Source organism: Brachycentrus maculatus, unplaced genomic scaffold (genome assembly GCF_059751285.1).
Source record: "Brachycentrus maculatus isolate JH-2025_06_01 unplaced genomic scaffold, ASM5975128v1 h1tg000090l, whole genome shotgun sequence".
NCBI lineage: Eukaryota > Metazoa > Arthropoda > Insecta > Trichoptera > Brachycentridae > Brachycentrus > Brachycentrus maculatus.
In genome coordinates, this window is record NW_028280844.1 from 1750019 (window position 1) to 1770051 (window position 20033).

A 20033-nucleotide genomic window follows, 5' to 3' on the forward strand; every position below is an offset into this window, starting at 1 on the left:
CCTTTGTGACACGCGTAATTCACAACTGTCGTAACTACAGATATTTCCGGCCTATCTTACTGACATTTTAAAGGATTCAAGTAATATCGTCCGACATTCGCCGGGTGGACTATATGGGCGTTTGTGCACTACATGGCATTATACGGAATTTTACCGTCTGGCACGTCAGTTAGCGTTTTAAAACGATGATTGGCTTGTGTTTTTGTCCATCTTTCTTCGGATCGGTGCTCTTGACCGGTGCGTGAACACGTTGCGCGTAAATTCGACACCAATCCGAAAAAAGATGGACAACAGCACAAGCCAATTCAAGCCAATCGTCGATTTAAAACGCTAACTGACGTGTCAGACGGTAAAATTCCGTGTAATTCCGTGTAGTGGGCAAACCCCCTATCTCTGTAAATTCCTTAGGGGTGGGCATAACGCCGGTTGCGATACTGTAGCATTTCGTATTTAGTTATATTTTGCCTTACAACACATAACATTACATAATGTAAATAATCGATTTATATCTTAATACCGAATAAATAGTAAAATAACGAAATTGATAGTAATTTACATTAAATTAAGTACTATTTTCATATAGTATATGTTTTCCTTGTAATTTAGTTTTTACAAATGATCAAAAGTACAGGAAGACCGAGGAACATTTGGTATGATCAAGTATTTCAAATACTTGAAACTGGTCGGATCAAGAGTCAGAATATTCGGCGTGTATGAAGGTATGAAAAATTATGAATGTGGAAGAGCCGAAGGTTGTATGCAAAGGCAGATTGGTGTGCCGTTTTATTCTCTCTGCCTACCCCTGCGGATAAGTGGCTTGATTTTTAGTTAGTTAGTTAATGTACATTTTTACGTGTGGTATATTTTTAAATGTTCATTTTCATTTTTAACTTTATTGAAAGTATTTCAATGTGTTTTTAAATAATCACTTTAAGACTAAGTTGTAGTACGTGAAATTAAGGCAAATAATTTTAAAAATATATTCGAAACCATTTATAAAATACAAGCAAAAAAAAGTTTTGTTAATGGCTTGCTTCGAACAACGTTGCTAACTATAAAATATGAATGCCGACGTTAGTAAAAATGAAAAATTAGGGTCTAGAAACGTTTACAAAAGGAATAATAAGAACATCTATGAACGAAAATGTAAACGTCTCATAGAACCATTCAAAGTTCCATGTCTTCAAGCAAAATGCAATCGTTCTTCAGTAAACAAGTCTTCGGTATTTCAAATAAGGAATGAATTTTAGTACACAAGTTTTCCGCTAGAGTGCGGCGCATACAAGTAAAACCTTAAGAACACTTTTAAGGGGTAATATTGTATTTTTTATTTGATTTATCAAAGCTTTTTTAGTATGGGTATGTTAAGAATATATGTTTTATATGATATGGTATAATATTTATGCATATTTAAATGTGTATAAATATTATATTTTGTGTTGAATGAATGATTTTTATAAAATTTATATGGATAGTGAGTAATATAATAAAATTATATTTTCTTTAATAACAGATAGTGAATTTTGTAAAAAAATTATTTAAACAAATAAATCAACATGTAACATAAAAATCATTATTATATTTCATTTTTTACGTTTTAGAAAAAAAAAATTAAAATAAAAAACATTTATTGAAATTTCAGTAAAATATACAATTTTTTTAATTAATGTTCGGGTAAAACCAATCACCGTCTAGTATTACACAATAATTAAACTTAAATTTTCTGAAAACGTTGGACCACAAAGTTCAAGATTTAAATATTGAAAATATTTATCGTATTTAAATTATAGTTTAATCTGAAATGAGTTTCGAAGCGATCTAAAAATTATTTATATAATTTTATTTCATATGAAACAGTTGTATGTACTATTTATAATATGTTTTTTTTTATTATTTTTTACGATTGCGAAGTGTTCATGAAAGTCATATGCATATTTTCTTGTTTTTCTTGACATTTTTTACAGCACTTGTGATTGTTTAGTTTCTGTTGCAACCTTTTTATTTTCTGAAAATATACAAGAAAATCTAATAATTTTAAACTAAAAGAAAAAGCATTTTTGGAATGAAATTTCATTGGACTTTAAAAATTAGCACCTGAATCCAAGTATTTTAAGCAAAAATTCTACAACCAACAAAAAAGCACAATCAAGAGGTACCGATTTAATAATATTAAAATATTGTTAAAAATGGTAATAAACCTAAGATATAAACTAGTTTCTTTACCAATTATATAATAGCCTATGATACAACATTTTTTTTTATTTATCTTAAATTCTTTTGCATTATACAAACATGACATAAAATTCAAATACAAAAAATATAAATATAGTATAAATGCAAAAAAAGATCCTACAAAGGCATGGCCTGTGTGTGGGTATACACTATAATTTAGGTCATAGTAAAGGGTATAAGGGTAAAGGCATTATAAGTAGAACTAGAATAATAGTGTTAATAAATTGAAATTAAATTTTACTTTGATATTAGTAAAAGAATTTTCATAACATAGAGTATATATTAACTGCTTTTATATTTGAAAAAATATTAATCTTCTCTGCTTTTCACTTATAAATCTAAACTAAGGCAACCCAACCTGACAAATGCTATTCTTATATACGTCCAATCATTATTTTTTTCATCTTAATTGAAGTCTGTTCCTTACCAATAATATCAATTCTTGAGACTTCTCCTGTTCCCCATCTATATCCTCATCAAACCTTCTTACATTCCTTTTGTGTATCTCCCCCATCACCAACGATGTCAGCTTCTTCAGCCTCTTCCTTCGTCTCCTGATGCACCTGCATTTCCTTGGCTTGATGGTGGACAGCATTGCGTCCACAGCAGAAGTGAGGACTATCTCTGGATTCTTGGGATAGGAAAGGTGGGAAGTTATAAAATGCAACAGTAATACACATTTTTTTTCTAAAATCTTATTTTTATTCCATAAAATATGTATAGATGTTTTCGTACGCAAAGAGTTATTTGCCTCTTTTATTTGCCAGCGATTTTGTCAACTTATGTTGCTTTTATCTGCCAACTCCGCACAAGGTGGTCAACGTTGGTCAACATTAAAATTGCGTCAAAAAAATATAACACTCTCCGTATCATTCATCATTCACAAAGTAAAAGATAAATGATAAGGAGAGTGTTGTTTTGCTTTTAATATACAAAAAATTAGAGTATACATACAACACATCGCTCACTCCTTTCAAGAACGTCATTAATCAAAAAACCTGATTTTTCAGGAGAACGTTTTTAAAGTTTAAAAATATTATACAATGTATTAAAAATAAATATCAAGCCACTTTTAGAACATTTTACTGTGCAACAGATCTTTTTAGGTAAAACCTGAAGGTTTTTTCCCCATTTGAAAAAGATTTAGTACATTTAAAAAAAAAAAACATTTTCTTTCAAACCTTTTCTTCAAAATGCAAAAAACAACACTTTCCGCCATGTAGCGGGTAAATATTAAGTTAAAATGTGCCTCTTTTGCTGGGATGTAGTATATTTTCTGGGCATTCCAAAAACACGCACAACTGAAAATGGACGATTTTTGATTTACGAGTGAGCGTCATGTCCATCTGATATAAAAACTTTTGAAAACTCATAAAAAAAAAAATTAGCATTGAAACAAGATAAAAATAAAAGCCCCTTCTATTTTTTTTTATATTTAATAACATGCTCGGCTAGTGTTTTATTTGCTTATGGAACTTCTTGTACATTATAAATCCAATGAGTTTTAAAATATAAAGCAATATCGTTCAACCAACCAAAAACAAGACGAGTGTTACAGGTCAAAATATCTTATAAAGCTGTTTATTGAGTTGCAGTATGAATGACTGAGTAGTTAAAATATTTCATTCACCGCCACCGTACAAAATCTTTGACATTAGATTCTACAAAGTTGTCTATTAAATATTTTATTAATTATTTTTAAATTTAGCTTGTTTTCACCACCCAATTTCCTTCCACTCGCCGATCCTTGACCCTATTTTGCAAACACCCTTCGTTGGTCTTCGGTCCGACTTATAGCGCATGTGATATTTATTTTTGTTGATGCTATTGTATGTAAATGTTGTCGTGGTTGTGTTGCTTACATCCTGTTGTAGTAATTGTCCAAAGCAAGAGACTGATAGGTCACGAAACCAATAGATACATTATATATCTCTGTTAATGGTTATGGAATACAGTAACATTACTAAGAAATTATTAAGATTTGCTCGTGAAGTTGATACTGTATTTATTTAAATATTTGTATTACTGTACAAAATCAATTCATTATAGACATTAATATTTTGTATCTTATTTTAGCGGTGGGATTTTTTTAACATCAAAAATATATCATATTTTCGAATATAAATCTTAATCTTTATTTTTTGACACATTTTACAATATTATTATTTAATACCTATCTATATACATAAAGTGCAAAAGGCACCGGATTAAATTAATGCAGTGGTAACTTGATCTTAAATATATAAACGCAATGTCATCAGACTTGCACTAAAGATTTTGAGAAATAGGAGTAAGATGTTTTTAAAGGAATACATATGTGAGTGAAGGAGCTCAAGGTTTAATAAATTACTGAATATAATGAAAGATATGAAAAATTAAGAAGGAATAGTAGACAAGAAACGGAGAGTATCATAATTTTCAAGTGTAGGTACTACAGATTGTATTCCTGTACTTGTATTAAGATATGCACACGTTTGACTTGTACAAGTTCTTGTACAAAATCGGGTTGTGGTCCCGTGGTTAGTGTCGCGGACTCTTGAGTCAGAGTTTCTCGGTTCGAACCGACTCTACCACAATTCGACACCTATTTTTAATAATGATCCGCTTAGACTCACAGAAATAGTATGAAATTGAATTATTTTTATAAATAATAAAAACACAAGTATTTATTTTTATTTAAAAAAATAATAAAAGTTCATTGATGAAAAATTCCATAATGCATTGTCTTCGTCGTCTAATGTTGAAAAGTCACAGCGCGTCCACAACGCTGTCTAGGTACCGCGCGACGCTCAGGTCGTAGGCGCTCTCGACGTCGAGCGCCGGCGTGGAGACGCGCAGCGGCAGCGCGGCGCCAGCGCGCCCCCGGCGGCGCGGCAGGCGCAGCGGCGCCGGGGCGGGCGCGCGGCGCGCCGCGGCCGCGGCCAGGCGCCACCACAGGCGCGCGCGCGGGCCCGCCGGCGCGTGGTGGCGCGAGCACGCGCCGCAGTCCTGCGGGCAACCGGCGCCGCCCGGCCCGTGCGGCGGCGGCCGGCAGCCGCCCACGCGCAGCGCCCACGCGTGCGTCGGCGCGGCTATGCGCTCGATCTGCCCACACAGGGTGACAGGGTTTTTTTTTCAGTTAGGAAATGCATTGTTTACTTTGCTTATTATATACAAGGTTTATAGATCACTAAGCGGATTTTTGTTTCTTGTAAATAATTCCATATGTTTTTATTTGAATCTGTGTTGGGAACAGGAGGGATAATCTACTGTGGGCCAATCAGGAACTTCTCAGCTTTTGCTCATTGCTGGGAGGAAATCACGTTGCACTCCTCAGGAGAAGGAGGACTGTTGACTGTCATTAGTGGACCTTCTGTTCCACTAGAAGAGGGTTCGGGTGACAGAGTGACAGGGTAACAGGGTGACGATCCAAATATGGGAAAGATTCAAATTATGGAAATAGGGACTTTGGCATCATTCACACACAAGATTCATAGATATGGGGCTGGCATATGCTTGATGGAATACAGATAATGTAAATGAAAGAGTACAAAATTGCCATTTGGGAAAAGAAATTAAAGAGAAATAATAGATACTATCGTAAAGATATGAGAGAATTTCAATGGCTAGGACACTGGAAATTGCGTAAAAATGTGAATCAGCCTGATTAAAATCTAAAAAAGATTAACTTGCCATATTATTTAACAGAAAATAGAATTAAAATGGCTGGCATGATATAAATATAAATTAAGCATCTACATTGAGCTTGCACAGTTCCCACGGGAAATTATAGAGGAGTTTAAATGTTTCAGACTTTAGTAATTTGGGATATTAATCTTATTCTGTGTGGTGGTACGAGTACAATGCAAATTTTGAAATAAATGGCAACCTGCGAGGGAGACAGCTTCCTTGTGACCTTCTTCTCCTTTTCCTCTTTGGGCGCCTTGGCTCTGGTCAGGACCGGACGACGCGGCGCCGGGGTGTTCCCCCCAAACAGGCCTCGAGCTTCTGCCATCTTGATCATGTACTTGGCATTCAGGCGAATCATCTCCTGCAACAGGCGAGCAATGCGACTCAAAATAGATCATACACATGCTTCATGACCTAGAATGATCGCAAACTTCTTAGCCAAAAAGCCAAATATGCACATTTCAAAGATCAAAAAAAATCTTAAAAGCTAAATCTGTGTAATTCTTGTACAGCTTTGGTTTAATTTAAGACCTTTGTTTAATTACGGGTTTACCCAATAAATAAGATTTCACACTTAATTAAGGATTCCGTTCATTGATAAAAAATATTTGTTTTTAAAGTAAGGTATCCAAAAGAACTACTTTTTGCGAATAATGTCCTTGCATCTTCTTTGAAAGTTAGATCAAGTCAGGTTTGTATGTCGTTATTTTTGGTACGTTTCCAGGTTCTCGTTAATAAGATTGTTTCTTTTTGAGTGTTTGAAAGATTGTTTTTAATAAGGTTCATGCATCAAAAAAAATATTTTTATGAATACGTTAAGTCGAAAAGCTATCTTGTGGATTTTTGTACCTTTGCCACAAAGCACATTTTGCTGACCTAGAATCATAGAAGGATCAAATACCTTTCTTTTTATCAGGGCTAAATAACAGCCTTCACGTTCTTGAACTGTCAATCCTGCTAGGGGAGATGGGCAAGCCTCTTCAAACAAATCGCAGTCTGGAACCTATAAAGGTATTAAAATATCAGATGGAGGTATGGGTCTATTTGGAATAACCTGCTAAAAAAATATTTACCCTTATATCTGCAAACTCTGAATCAGGATTGACGGGAGCGGAAGATGGATGATCTACAGGCGGTAAATCACTCACAGTGGAATCAATTGTTCTATCAGTTTGGTCTCCTCTCGACATGGCATCGTCCATAATTTTTACACACTTTCCTGGACCACCTTTATCTTCTGTTCCCTTTATCACTTTCTTTGATGTCGGATCCTTTTGAATTCTGGGGGACTCTTTATCTTTCGATACGCTGTTTTCCGTAGACTTGGGTGATTTTTTTTTAGTTTTTGTCGTTTTGCTTTCCGAATCGCTAGATTTATTTTCACCCTTGGGGTTCTTTTCTTTCTTCGACTTTGATTTCTTTTTCAATTTACAATCGTCAGCCGGCTTCTCCGCACCATCTGAATCGACATATCTATCTTTTCCATTTTTCATTCTACCTTTTTCATTTGCTAAAACATTATCCACTTCTTCATCTTCTTCGCAAGAGGAATCACTATCGGCAGACTGGAAAAAAGTAAAAGAAATATAATTGAAAAATATAACTCGAATGGTGAAGTATAAATAACTAAATTTAACCGAATAAATAATATCCCGTCACGTCAACTTTTAGAAATACTTCGTGTCATTTTGGGTTATTGTACACAAAACTTTTACACGACAAAATAAGTTTTTAAATAAACAACAGTTATGGTATTATTTTGAATGGTCTTATCAAAACGACATCTCAAACTTTGTCAATTTAATACTCACGCAAGCTCAGTAACGTGCAACACCGCCTAGTCGGGAAATGGACATCGAACCTAGTTAGACGAATTTATTATCTATCCAAGGTCATAATATAATAGGAAAAGGTCATAGTAGTAAACGTTCATTATGTTTCATTACTTTACAAACCTAAAGGTTTTTTTTCCCGTTATATTTTCACTGAAAAGGAAATTAGGAACATGTTTTTGTATGAAAATGCTAAAAATGATGTGGGAAAATACCCTAGTATCATATAATATCGTGTAGATAAGTAAAAACTCCCTGATTTTCATTTGTTTGTGCAAAAAACGTAAATGCGCGTAAAGTTTACGTATTCAAATAATATTCTAAATGTGATGAAATCATTTTAAGGATACAAATTATTTTAGATGTCTCAGAAAGATGTTGAGAAGAAAAATTTGAAAAGATTTTTTTGGTAATTTACAAGCTTACGACCTGACAGAGGCGTACTTGAGTATACACTTGTGCAATGTTTACCATTCTTACCATGTTTTTCGATACCCAAACCACTTTTATTTGGAAGTTGTATATATACATACAATACAATATCGAAGCGAACCTTCATGCGGCAGTATAAAACAGATTTTAGAAAAACTCCTATGGAGTAATTACCAATTTCGTCTTTCCAAATTGTAAACACATACTAAGAGACCTTTCCATAGTTCTTATTGCTTTCCAAACGTTTAGTCTCAGTAAGTTATCTTTAATATTATTTATTGTATAAAAAATAAAATATTAAAAACTGTTTTATAAAATTTTTGGTATATACTTATATTACATACGTATATTACGAACCTATTTATAAAACGAACTTAGGATAAAATTACAAACTTTCCTTTAAAACGTTAATTTTGTTTTCATATATGTAATTCCGAATCACGTGAAACGTCAAATGAAATAATCGCCGGAGCTTCGTAAAATCGTTTTTTATTATTAATTTATTGTGTTGGGTGTCCAAAAGCATATAAAAAACTTCTTCATATTGCGGATAAAAGTTAGAACTGATTTATTTTACTCGCAACAAAAACGCTTAACGTTGATTTTATGATAACCGTCAAAAATCTCGCGTCATGTATTTCATCGACTTTTTGCTGTTTTTTGTTTTGTTCGAAACAATTACTGGTATTAATGGTCACGATAACAAAAACTGGTTTACAATGCAGTAGGGTATTTGAGGCCGAAAAAGTAAATTAAATTTTATTCCTCAATTATATATCTGCATCTTTTTCTCGTCCCTAAGGGACTCTTTAAATGACAACTTGACCGTTAATTATATTCGTATAATGGCAAGGTGATCAATTATGCACCCCATATTCTTGATCTAGGAGTGGAATTTAATTTTTTCAATAATGATTAATATGTATAAATGCATTATAAACTAACATTTAAAGCGTATACCTACATCAAAAATATAAATTAAATAAAGTAAGGAATGTATTTGAAGGTATACGTATGACGTAAGCAAAGGAACATAGGTTGGAGGACTTTGCTGATTTATGGGAAAAGAAGTGAGGAAGAATAGTAAGTACTGTTAATTATCGAGAGGAAGGGGGGAATAGAAGAAATGAAAAGAACTCTTGAAGTTGAAAAAGCATGTGTAGTTACACAAGTTTCGACTGTGTTTATGAATCCCTTAACCGTTTGAGTCGAAAATGTTTTTTTTTTCAAATTAAAAAAATCAGTTTTTTACCTACCAGATATCATATTTACGACATAAATCACAAAAAAATCCTTAAATAAATGTCACACACTTAAATTTTAAAGGTTTAAATAGTACATGTATTTAAACCTTTAAAAACAGTAATCGTACACTTCCCTATAACTTGATTCTCCCTTACAATTTAAAAATATTAAGCTCATAAGCTTAAATATTAAGCTTCCACGTATCGCCCTTCAAGGAAACCATGAAGGACGCAGCCCCCAGGCAGACCTCCAAAAAGGTGGAAAAATAGCAAAGAGTCAACATCCCAAGAGCCAAAGGCGGAGGCACAAACAGATTCTAAGGATCTACAAAAAGAAGAAGAAGAAGCTCCTATAACTTTCCCCCTAACGCGGAACCTATCTCAACGTTATAGGGGGCTTACTGAATTTATATATTTTTATCTGCTCGTGGAACATATTGTCACAACTTGTTTCTTACTCCGACGCCCCCAAAACAGGTTGATGTGCATTATTACCCGCGCCGGTTGAGTGGCAGGTGCGTTGGGCGCGGCGCCCGGGCCGGGCGCGGGTCCGGCGCCCGCCGCGGCGCACTTGGGCGCGCGCGCTACGCCCTCGCGCGCGCGCTGCTTGCGCACCGCGTGCAGCTCCCTCACGGCCCGGTTGGCCTCGGAGATGGCGCGCTTCACCATCTCGCTGTTCTCCGCGCTCAGCACGCTGTGCGTCTCGTACACTATCATCTGGATCTGAAATTCACACAGAAGGCTAAAAAAAAAACAATTCTGAAAAACAAATAATGTAAAATCTCATTTAAATTTCTTTTTCGTATTATTTATGCTTTTCACAATATTGCTTCATCAAAAGATTGTAAATTTTACGAAATTTACAAATGTATAGTATCAAATTTGAACTCAAAGGTATCATCTATCCATTCTGGCCATCTCAATGTAATAATGTCACCTTAATTTCACCTTTTTATTACAAAACACAATTAATATTTTAATAATGGGTCAAAATATTATTTCTAATTTAGTAAAAAACTAAATTCATAGTTATAATTTAAGGATTTATTATATCGAAATATTTATTTCCTTCGAAATATTAATTTCCTTCTTAGTTACTCATTGGTTTAATGGAAATGATTGGCTCGACTTGACAGATTCTTGTTTCTATTTATGTTTTATAACATACTTGTTTTTCATTTTAACTTACTTGGGGTTTCGACATGCAGAGACGTAAAACTTTCTTTTGCTCCTCCAATATTTTCATAACTCTTAGTTTTCCTTCCAAGCTTATCTCTGACTCTGTCAAAACCTTTAAAAAATATATTATTAGAAAGATGGACGTGTAAAACCGATCGCTACATATGAGATAGAGACCAGAGATCTCTTCTTATAACTTCATAAATAAGGACATTGACCTGCATAACCGGAAAAACGTTAAGAGACTGAATAAGGAACATGGAAATTCGGAAAATGTGTAGTACGGAGCATATAGTCAGATGGGGAAGACAGCGAAGGCGATTCTGGAAAGCCCATATCAATAAAATGCAAGAAAAAAGACGGTCTCGAATTTCTCTTCAAGAGAACCCAGACGAAAAAAGACCTCCAAAACGATGGCGTGACAGCTAACAGTGCACATCACAATATAAAATAATTAATGGGATAATTTTCAAAAAATAATAACATGACAAATTGGATTTTATCACAAAGCCTGTGTTAAAATTTTTAGTATTTTAGTAAATGAACCTAATAATTAAAAGTGGGGCCTGTTTAGGCCCTCAAAAATCCTAACTCGTCCCTGGAAAAATATTAGGCCTGTTTAATTTTATTGTAGCTGTTGGTAGGACTTGCCTCCAGGGTGCCCAGGTCCCCTCCCCTGCTGCAGACCAGGTCGATGGGGTCCAGCACGGCGGAGTAGGAGTTGGGGGGCGCCGCCAGCGCAGCCACGGCCCCCGCCCACACAGAGCCCCCCGCCTCCCCCGCCGCCTCGGAGAAGATACGCGCGTTGTTGACCCCCAAAGAGCGGAGAACGTTTTCGTATTCCGATTTCCTGGAAAACAAATCAAACAAGTAGTCTTAAATGTTATATTTTTCTACTGCCCCAATTACTACGCTTGGTATAATATTATTAATATTCAAAGTTAGTACTTTGTGGTCAGGCATTTCGACAAAATGTTTGTTAGATTAACGTATAACCCCTCACCGAGAAGTAGCCGTCTCTTCGTTAATATAGTCATAACACTAGCGTGCATACAACACTACGATACCACTAATTACACACTTACACCTACATAAAATATTAATCGCATGCGTTATTGGTCGAACCGAAACCAGTGCATTTGACAAACCGGTATATTAACATCTCGGTGAGTGTTAGTTTACTATTTTTGGTAATCAACGCTCAAGTTGACAGTGTAAACCATAAAATCATAACGACAAACATGAGGTGTTGTTAATGATAATTATTTCCATCGCAATTTACACAAAGGCAATGTATGCACTATTTGGTGTGGTTGGGGGTGTAGAGGTATTGTTTTTTTTGGGAATTGCATTTACTCTTTACCTTACTAATATGTACAACAATTTCGGATCATCAAGGGGAATTTTGTTTCTTCTAACTTTTTTATCAGTGTTGGGAACATGAGGTATAATTTAGTGTGGGCCAATCAGTAACTTCACAGCATCTGCTTATTACTGAGAAGAAACCACGAAAAACTCCTCAGAAGCAGCCGGCTTGTTGACTGTCGTAAACGGGCTATTTTTTCCACTAGAAAAGAGTTCGGCATTTTGTGTCCTAGCTTGGTTTATGGTCCCAAGTCCTCTATATATGATACCGGCTCTCGTGACAATTTCCTGTGAACTATCACGGATGGCGAGGTTGACTGTTAGGGCCTGTCGGGCTACCTGTCTCCGGCCCCGAAGACGAGCAGGCCGCCCGTGTCCTCGCCCTGGTCGCGCAGCTGCGAGGCCAGGTAGGCGGCGGCGCGCGGCGACGCGCTGTGCGTCTGCACCACGTCCCCGCGCAGGTGCGCCGCGCGCAGCGCCCGGCACAGCGCCGCGGCGCCCAGGCAGAACTCCCGCTCCTGCAACGCGGACCGATCTACTGTCATTGTCATCTCCACATGGATGAACAACAAATAGAAGTCTGGCCATATACAGTATTTAGCAGTATTTAGCTTTATTTACTAGTATTTAGCAGTATTTAGCTTTATTTACTAGTATTTAGCTTTTAAACATTAATTCTCTCACAATTCGGCTGTCCAAACTCAAAACACAGCAAGGGACATTTTTTTTGTTGTACGTTTTTTTTTGCATTTTTGGACTAAGTAGATTCTACTTAGTCCAGAAATGCAAAAAAAGATGTACCACAAAAAAATGTCCCTTTGTTTTGAGTTTTAAGTCACTAGATTCTTCCTTTCCCAGAAAATAAATATAAGTGTACGTACCTACATGCCCCATTAACAATTTTTGTCTCCCATAATTTATTCGAGGTCAGCACGCTCGGCTACCGTTCTGGAGGTCCCGGGTTCGATTCCCAAGGGGGGTAAAATAAAATATAAGTGATTTTTTCACTGTAATATTTAGTCAATATTACCATGGACTGGTACCCGAAGCGGAGGGCTGATCACCTTTCCTTCATGTGTAAACGATCAAGATAACACTGCGTTTATATGACACAGTGCCCTATGCACCATTGGGGTGCGGATAAGGGTTTTATTATTATTATTATTATAATTTATTACGCACATGTTAAATCCATTACTCAATTACCTAGAATTTTATAGCTTTATAAGGACTGTCAGTTCATTTAATGTTCAAATTCGTTTGAAAATGCCATAACTTGGAGAAACAATTGTCACAATATTAATTTTTATATGTTTTATAACAATAAAATATAACTTTGTTGACTCAAAAAATCTGTTTGATTTAACAATTAATACATAAACGACCACATAAATACCCAAACTTCCATATTCTTCTTCATCTATGTCGAGATGTATTATAAATAAAGATTTGGATGCACTGAAAGTATTGTGATATTTATTTATCTATTTTATAATTTTGCTTCAAAATAGGATATTTTATAATAAATTACTAAAATCGTGCGATTGATGAAATAATATTAATACTTAAATCGAGATATCTGATTAATAGATCCTTTCCCGTTTTCTTTTTAAAGCACACGAAGAATTGTAATGGCATTTACCTGCAGTACAATAATACTATCAGTCACCAGAGAACTGGATATAAAAGTAGACCTCCTTGGGGGACGCAAGGATATGAACTTAGGACAATGAGTGTCCAAGTGAAATTGGTTCATTTCCAGACACCGAGTACTGGAGTAACTGAATCCCATCTCATTTAATCTCTGTAGCAAGTCTGATATATTCCTGCGGAACAAATACAAATCAAATCAATAAAATGAAGAAATTGCGTCGATATTTTTTGTCACAATGCTGCAAAGGATCGTGTCCTACCTAGACTTGAAAACATTCACCCATCCAGTGATTACTTCGCGTTCTAGTGACGCTGTCATTCGTTCATCTCTCAGATGCTCCGGAAGTAATTCTGATAATCTGCAATCAAAAATCATAATTCAGTCAATAGTAATTTATATCAATCATATTATACAAAATGTTGTCATCAAATTAAACAAAACAAAATTTTAAAAAAAAACTCACGTAAGGGCCTGATTTCTTATTCGAATTTTTGCAATAGCCGCAGAAATCCGTACACGGTGGTCGTACAATGCATTATCCAAAGTTTTTAGTTCTGCTCCTATTTCCCCCGCTACCTCAACCATTATCTTCTGAATGTCGAGGCGGGACATGTCTCCGAGATTAAGATTTGAATCAGACTTTTCGGCTAATGTGATAGAGGAATCGGGTAATGTCACCGACGAACTAGGCTTTGTCGATGTCTTGGCAAATATTTCTCCAACTTTGATGGATCCCCTTCGGAGAGTGTTAGAAGGATTATCCCTGATATCCACGCTATTGCTAGATATTAAAGGTTTCTGGTTCTCTTTACTCTGTAGTCTTCTTAAATCAGGATGAGTTCCGACATTCGCGTCGGATTTGGGAATTTTGTTATGTTCGTCTTCCGAAAGTGGGGTTTCGTGTATTTTCTTAATGTCCAAGGAGTTTTTTCTCGGTTTGTTGAATATTTCCCCAGTTTCTTGCGATAGCTGTCTGATAGCTCTGCTCTTCGGTTTAATATTTGTTCTGTGGAACGTCGCTTCTTCAGATTCTTCTATTATCGAGGAATGGCGAGAGCTCGGATAGTATACCACGGAGTCTCCGAGTGTGCACGACGATGAGTTAGATGTGCCGGAACACGTTGAAAACTTTCTCTGCGCCGAGAATGAATCTTCGCTTTGTTCTAATGTTTGGAATGAACTTTTGCTAGTTTCTCTTTTAGCCCATCTTCGTCTTTGTTGATCGAGCAGGAGGAGCCACGCAATGTTTTTATGCTTGAAAGCCTGAAACGTTAGTAGTTTCATAATAGTAGGTAATGTCAATTTGGAACTACATTATCGATCGCAACATTCAGCTATCTCCGGAAAACACATTAAATCGACTATATCATTAACTTTTATTTTTTGCAAATGTTGTTGACCTTCATTAAGTCATATTGAAAAGAATTCTATCCATTCGGAGTATAATATGGGAAAATTTAATACAAGTTGATCACGCGATATGAGAAAGAATTCAGATATCGAATTCATGTAAATATAAAAAGATCGACATCAGTACTAGACAAGACGGAACAAAATGATTGACGACTAATAAAAATGGTATAAAATACAATACAGAGCTATCATAAAATGGATAAGGAATAGGGAACGTCTGTATTAAACTTCGATTCGAGAGTCGTCAAAGAGGTCATTTGCGTTAGTAATATTCATTCTAAGGCATTTCTGCAGGGATTCCGTATTTTTTATATCCTTTTAAAAGTCAAGGCCGAGCCAAATTGCCTGACAGTTTTCCTAATATATACAACGTCAATTTAAATATGGGCACAATCAATTTTCTCGTAGGCCTGTGTATTACATACCTTTGCGTCGGAAGGCTTCCATTCAGGCAAATTTTATGATCAAAGGTTATTTTTTTTAGAAAAGCCTTTGAATAAAAATGACAGTTTATTTCTATAATATCGTTCAAGCTCAGAAATATTTCCGATTTGTAACATATAGTATAACAATTGCATCATATTTTAAAATAATTTCAGAAGCATATCGATCTTTTTTCGTCAAAACGACATATTTTCAAACATATCAACATGAAGTTATACGCAATTCAAAGATATTACAATATATCCTTAACCTGGCAAAATTTCGTTTTGAAATAATCAAATATAAAGAGAATCTTACAAAATCCTTTTATACGTGAAGTGAGCTAAATCTGATGTTCCTACCGAGTGCAAAATATGGTTAGCGGTAATCGACCCCGCAATTCTAGCGCTAGTTTCAATGTCAATACCCAACTCAGTCGCGGTGTCGACATTAAGTTTTTATGTATATCATCAAAATAATTCTAATGTTTGCAGTGAACTAAATAACTATACACTGAATTCCCTTTTTACACGATTTCCAAATAGTACACAAAAAAGAGGAAGCAGAAATCATTCATTTAACAATGCGTGACAATTATTTGGAATTTCCTACATCCCTCTCGTGTACTCACTACTCAGTACTATGTGCAGAGAGGTATGCGGGTTCGTCTACTGTCTTATAGTGATATGAGAGAATGATAATATTGGCTACATTTGATTTTTGAAATAAAATTAAGAGAATAACAAAAATATTATTTTGGTATCCTGAATTGATTTCTTTGCAAGGAAACTCATCCCTCTATTTTATTCAATTTTAATATACAGTAATCCCCCTATAACGCTGAGATAGGTACCGGGTTATCGGAGGGAACGTCATAGAGAAATTAATGTTTAAAATTTGTATTTCAATTTTAAATTACTAATTTTCAGTAATTTCCGCTAGTTTAAATGTAAAAATACATTTTAAAATATTAACCCCTAATAAAATTCCCCAAGATAAAGGCGTACCTACCTAGGTCAACGTTGTAAGGGGATTTACTGTACTATTTTTACATAGTATCACGTGGAGCTGCCGTGTAAGCGGGGAGTTCATTGTAAAACAATTGTTTTTGATGTTGCACTATAAAATAATTTCCCTACTCATCTAAGACACACTAATCATTCCCCTTAATTTTACATTTACTATCGCCAACACTGTTTACTGCGAAGATACAGTTTGATTTTGATTTATGAGTTGGAAACTTTTCTAATTACACCATCGAAGAGATAAGATCAACTTAGAGCTTAACTGAAGCGTGAGATTCGAAAATAAATTAAATAGTTACTATAATTTACGAGAGGTAAATACTTTGTGAGAAGTGACTATTTACGATTTTGTCATTAATTTTTCAACAATACATTTATTCTATGATTATAGCTAAATTATAAATTCAATATTTTGTTTTTATTTCTTCTACTTTCTTACCTTATTCATATTTTTCTGTTCCTATAAGAAAAATCATGTGTCGTTAAATTATTTGAAAAAGTATTTAGCTAATTTGTTGTGAGAATGAATTATTTAAATTCAAATACGACTTCGAGTTTTGTTGGAAAGATTTTTTACATTCATACACAAGTCATCCCCAAACATCAATTTTAAGATGCAGTTTTGTAATGCAGTTTTACTATTACGTTTTCCGCGTTTATTAAGATTTTTCTAGAATACAACGCCTCTGTTCACATATAAGAGTTAATCGGTATTTTTTATTAAATCATATTTTTATTTAATCATATGTTTTTAAATGGAGCACAATATGAGTTTTCACAGAGGAGGCGGTTACATAAAACTGTTGATGATAGTTTAAAAAATATAACTTTTAAAATTTTAACTACGTTGAAAGCGAATGAAATTGTTAAAAGAAAAAAAATAAGCGGACACTAATCATGATTTTTAGCGTATACTTTGACTCTATATATTTCTTCTTCTAACCCTTACTCGCGCCCAATGTGCATAGGGCACTGCATCATATTGACGTATTGTTATTTTGATCGTTACTTACATGAAGGCAAATTGATCACTCCGCGCTTCAGGGACCAGTCCAGGGAGTGTAAAATCACTTATATTTATTTTTATCCCCCCCCTAGGAATCGAACCCGGGACCTCCAGAACGGTAGCTAAACATGCTTACCATTACACCACGGAGGCGGAGGTGTGTCTTAATGTTTAGGCGTTCATTTATATTTTTCCGACTAAAGATTCTAAGGCAAAACACTATTGTTATGAAATTTTCTCAGATGTATCAGATTTTAATTTTTAATAAACACAAGTAATTATTTACAACGATTTTCTACAAAAATATCGAATAAAAATTTTAATTCATCAATATTTTGCAAATTATCGTACGAATATGTTGCCTGTGATTTAATTTACCACAGTGGCATTGATATATCAGTACCATCCTTATTGTTTGGTGTTGATAAAATTAGATACTTTGTACATTTAAGATTTGAAAAGAAAATATTTCAAAAGGATATTAACTAAATATGAACAGTATTTTTTTTAAATTTCACACAAATCACACTTACGCTTTAAGACTTTAAATAATCAAAATTCTGAAAAAACAGTCTATTATAAATACAAAAAAGGTAAAATTAATCGATTAAAATAGTTCAATCCAAAAGGCAGACGAGTTAAAACACTAATACTTATTTACATATATACAATATACATTTGTATAATTTACATATACACAATAAACATATATACATATTTACACAAAATGAATAAATGCAACTCTCGTGGATAAATCTTACCTCATAAGAGATACCGTAGAATCCAACTTCCACCAACGCCTCTTCTAAAATGCTCTTATCTGAAAATAAAACTCCGAAATAAATCAAGTTTATTTGTTATTTCTTTTTTTTCATTATTTTTAGTACATTTTTATTACTTTGTTTACGTTCTAATCTTATATATTTAAGCCTTCTGTTATCCGTATTCACAAAATTCTGTTAAAATTTTACCGTATTACAAAAACGTCATACATTGAAAAACGGATAGGCCAGTCCTTACCCCAGTATATGTACATATGTTGTAGGTATATATGTGTATCCATTTTGTATTTCTTATCGATTAATAAATAATGTGTGTTGTTTTGCGTTTTACTGAACTAAAACATCGTAGTCAACATTTCCGCCTCCCTACCTCGTTCGACTACAGTTCTGAAGGTCCCGGGTTCGATTCCCAGGGGGGGCGGGGTCAAATATTAGTGATTTTTTCACACCAATATTTATTCAATATTACCCTAGACTGGAACCCGAAGCGGAGGGCTGATCTCTTTCCTTCATGTGTTAACGATCAAGATTACATTGCGTTTATATGATGTGGTGCCCTATGCACCATTGAGGTGCGGATAAGGGTTTGAAAAAGGAGTCAACATTTATTTGGTGAATAAGTCTTTCAAATTACAGTAATTATATATTTGCTAGCTAATGCAACAAAATCACCCATTCAGTTTAAATCGTTTCGGAATGACGCTATTTTTATGCCAAAGTAAAATTTGATATCAAGATTTAGAGTTATTTAAAATTCAATCCGTTTAAAAATATATGAATAAAATGTATCGATGCTTATTTTCGGTTCTACAAAAGGCTAATGGATTTAATATCACAATAGTAAAAATTTATGTTCGTCAAATCACTCATACGGTTATTTTATGGATCCGCCATATCGCTATCAAGTCAACAATGCGATAAATTGTATACCATTTTCCAAGACGAATGTCGTAAACAATGGCAACTAACTATGTAGCCTTCAGAGAAATAAATGTATACGATTGGAGACGTATTTGGTGGAAATAAAAATACGAAATGAATTGTATATTATACAATATGAAACGTCTCATAAAGTTACATGTAAAATGGCATCGATAACATAGAACAATCATACGAGTAGGATAATATTATTTTTGTAACATATTTTTTTAGTAAAAAGATATTGGTATCAATAAATACCAACTTCTAATATTTGTATGACATATCTCTTAACTAACCACCTAACTTATCATCACGCCATTTCACGTAACGGTAGGCAGAGAGAATTGAACGCCACACCACTCTTTGTCTTTGCAAACATTCATCGCCTCGTCCACATTCATGCATCTCCTCATACACACCTGACGATCATTCCAACTCCTGACCCGGCCGCTTTTAAGTATGTGACATACATGATTGTGCCAAGTTTTCCTCGGTCTTCCTCTGCTTCTATCACCGACCACATTCGAGTCATAAATTTGTTTCACTATCATTTCTTTACTCATTCGTTACACATGCCTAAACCATCTCAACACACCTTTCTTAATTTTATTGATAATGCTTATCTCAACCTTGCAATCTTTCCTTATTTCACCATTCGAACATCTATCATACATCGATTTGCCGCATATTAACCTTTTTTGTTAAGAAATACAGTCGAGTGTTTGTTAATTATTAATTTTTAATTGTACAAAAAAAAACAAAATATTTTTTTTATTCTCGGTAAAAAGAATGCGGTGTTAATCAATTTGCCTAACCTCAAAAAGGCATATTAGAATAAGAATTATTAAAATAGATA

General features: G+C 34.5%; 1 protein-coding gene across 1 annotated transcript in view; it reads right to left on the reverse strand.

Moving 5' to 3' along the window:
• Positions 1-1614: 1614 nt before the first annotated feature.
• Positions 1615-20033, reverse strand: part of LOC148310646 (uncharacterized) — a 33211-nt gene continuing 14792 nt past the window's right edge. Inside the window, exons 3-15 of the mRNA XM_088258122.1 lie at positions 18236-18294; positions 14071-14870; positions 13867-13965; positions 13596-13779; positions 12293-12471; positions 11240-11438; positions 10599-10700; positions 9905-10132; positions 6975-7466; positions 6803-6904; positions 6101-6262; positions 2660-2863; positions 1615-2005 (exon numbers count right to left, since the gene is read on the reverse strand). Coding sequence (XP_088114248.1) covers positions 1898-2005; positions 2660-2863; positions 6101-6262; positions 6803-6904; positions 6975-7466; positions 9905-10132; positions 10599-10700; positions 11240-11438; positions 12293-12471; positions 13596-13779; positions 13867-13965; positions 14071-14870; positions 18236-18294 — 2918 coding nt within the window. The 3' untranslated portion in view covers positions 1615-1897. The remainder of the gene's footprint in view (positions 2006-2659; positions 2864-6100; positions 6263-6802; positions 6905-6974; positions 7467-9904; positions 10133-10598; positions 10701-11239; positions 11439-12292; positions 12472-13595; positions 13780-13866; positions 13966-14070; positions 14871-18235; positions 18295-20033) is intronic.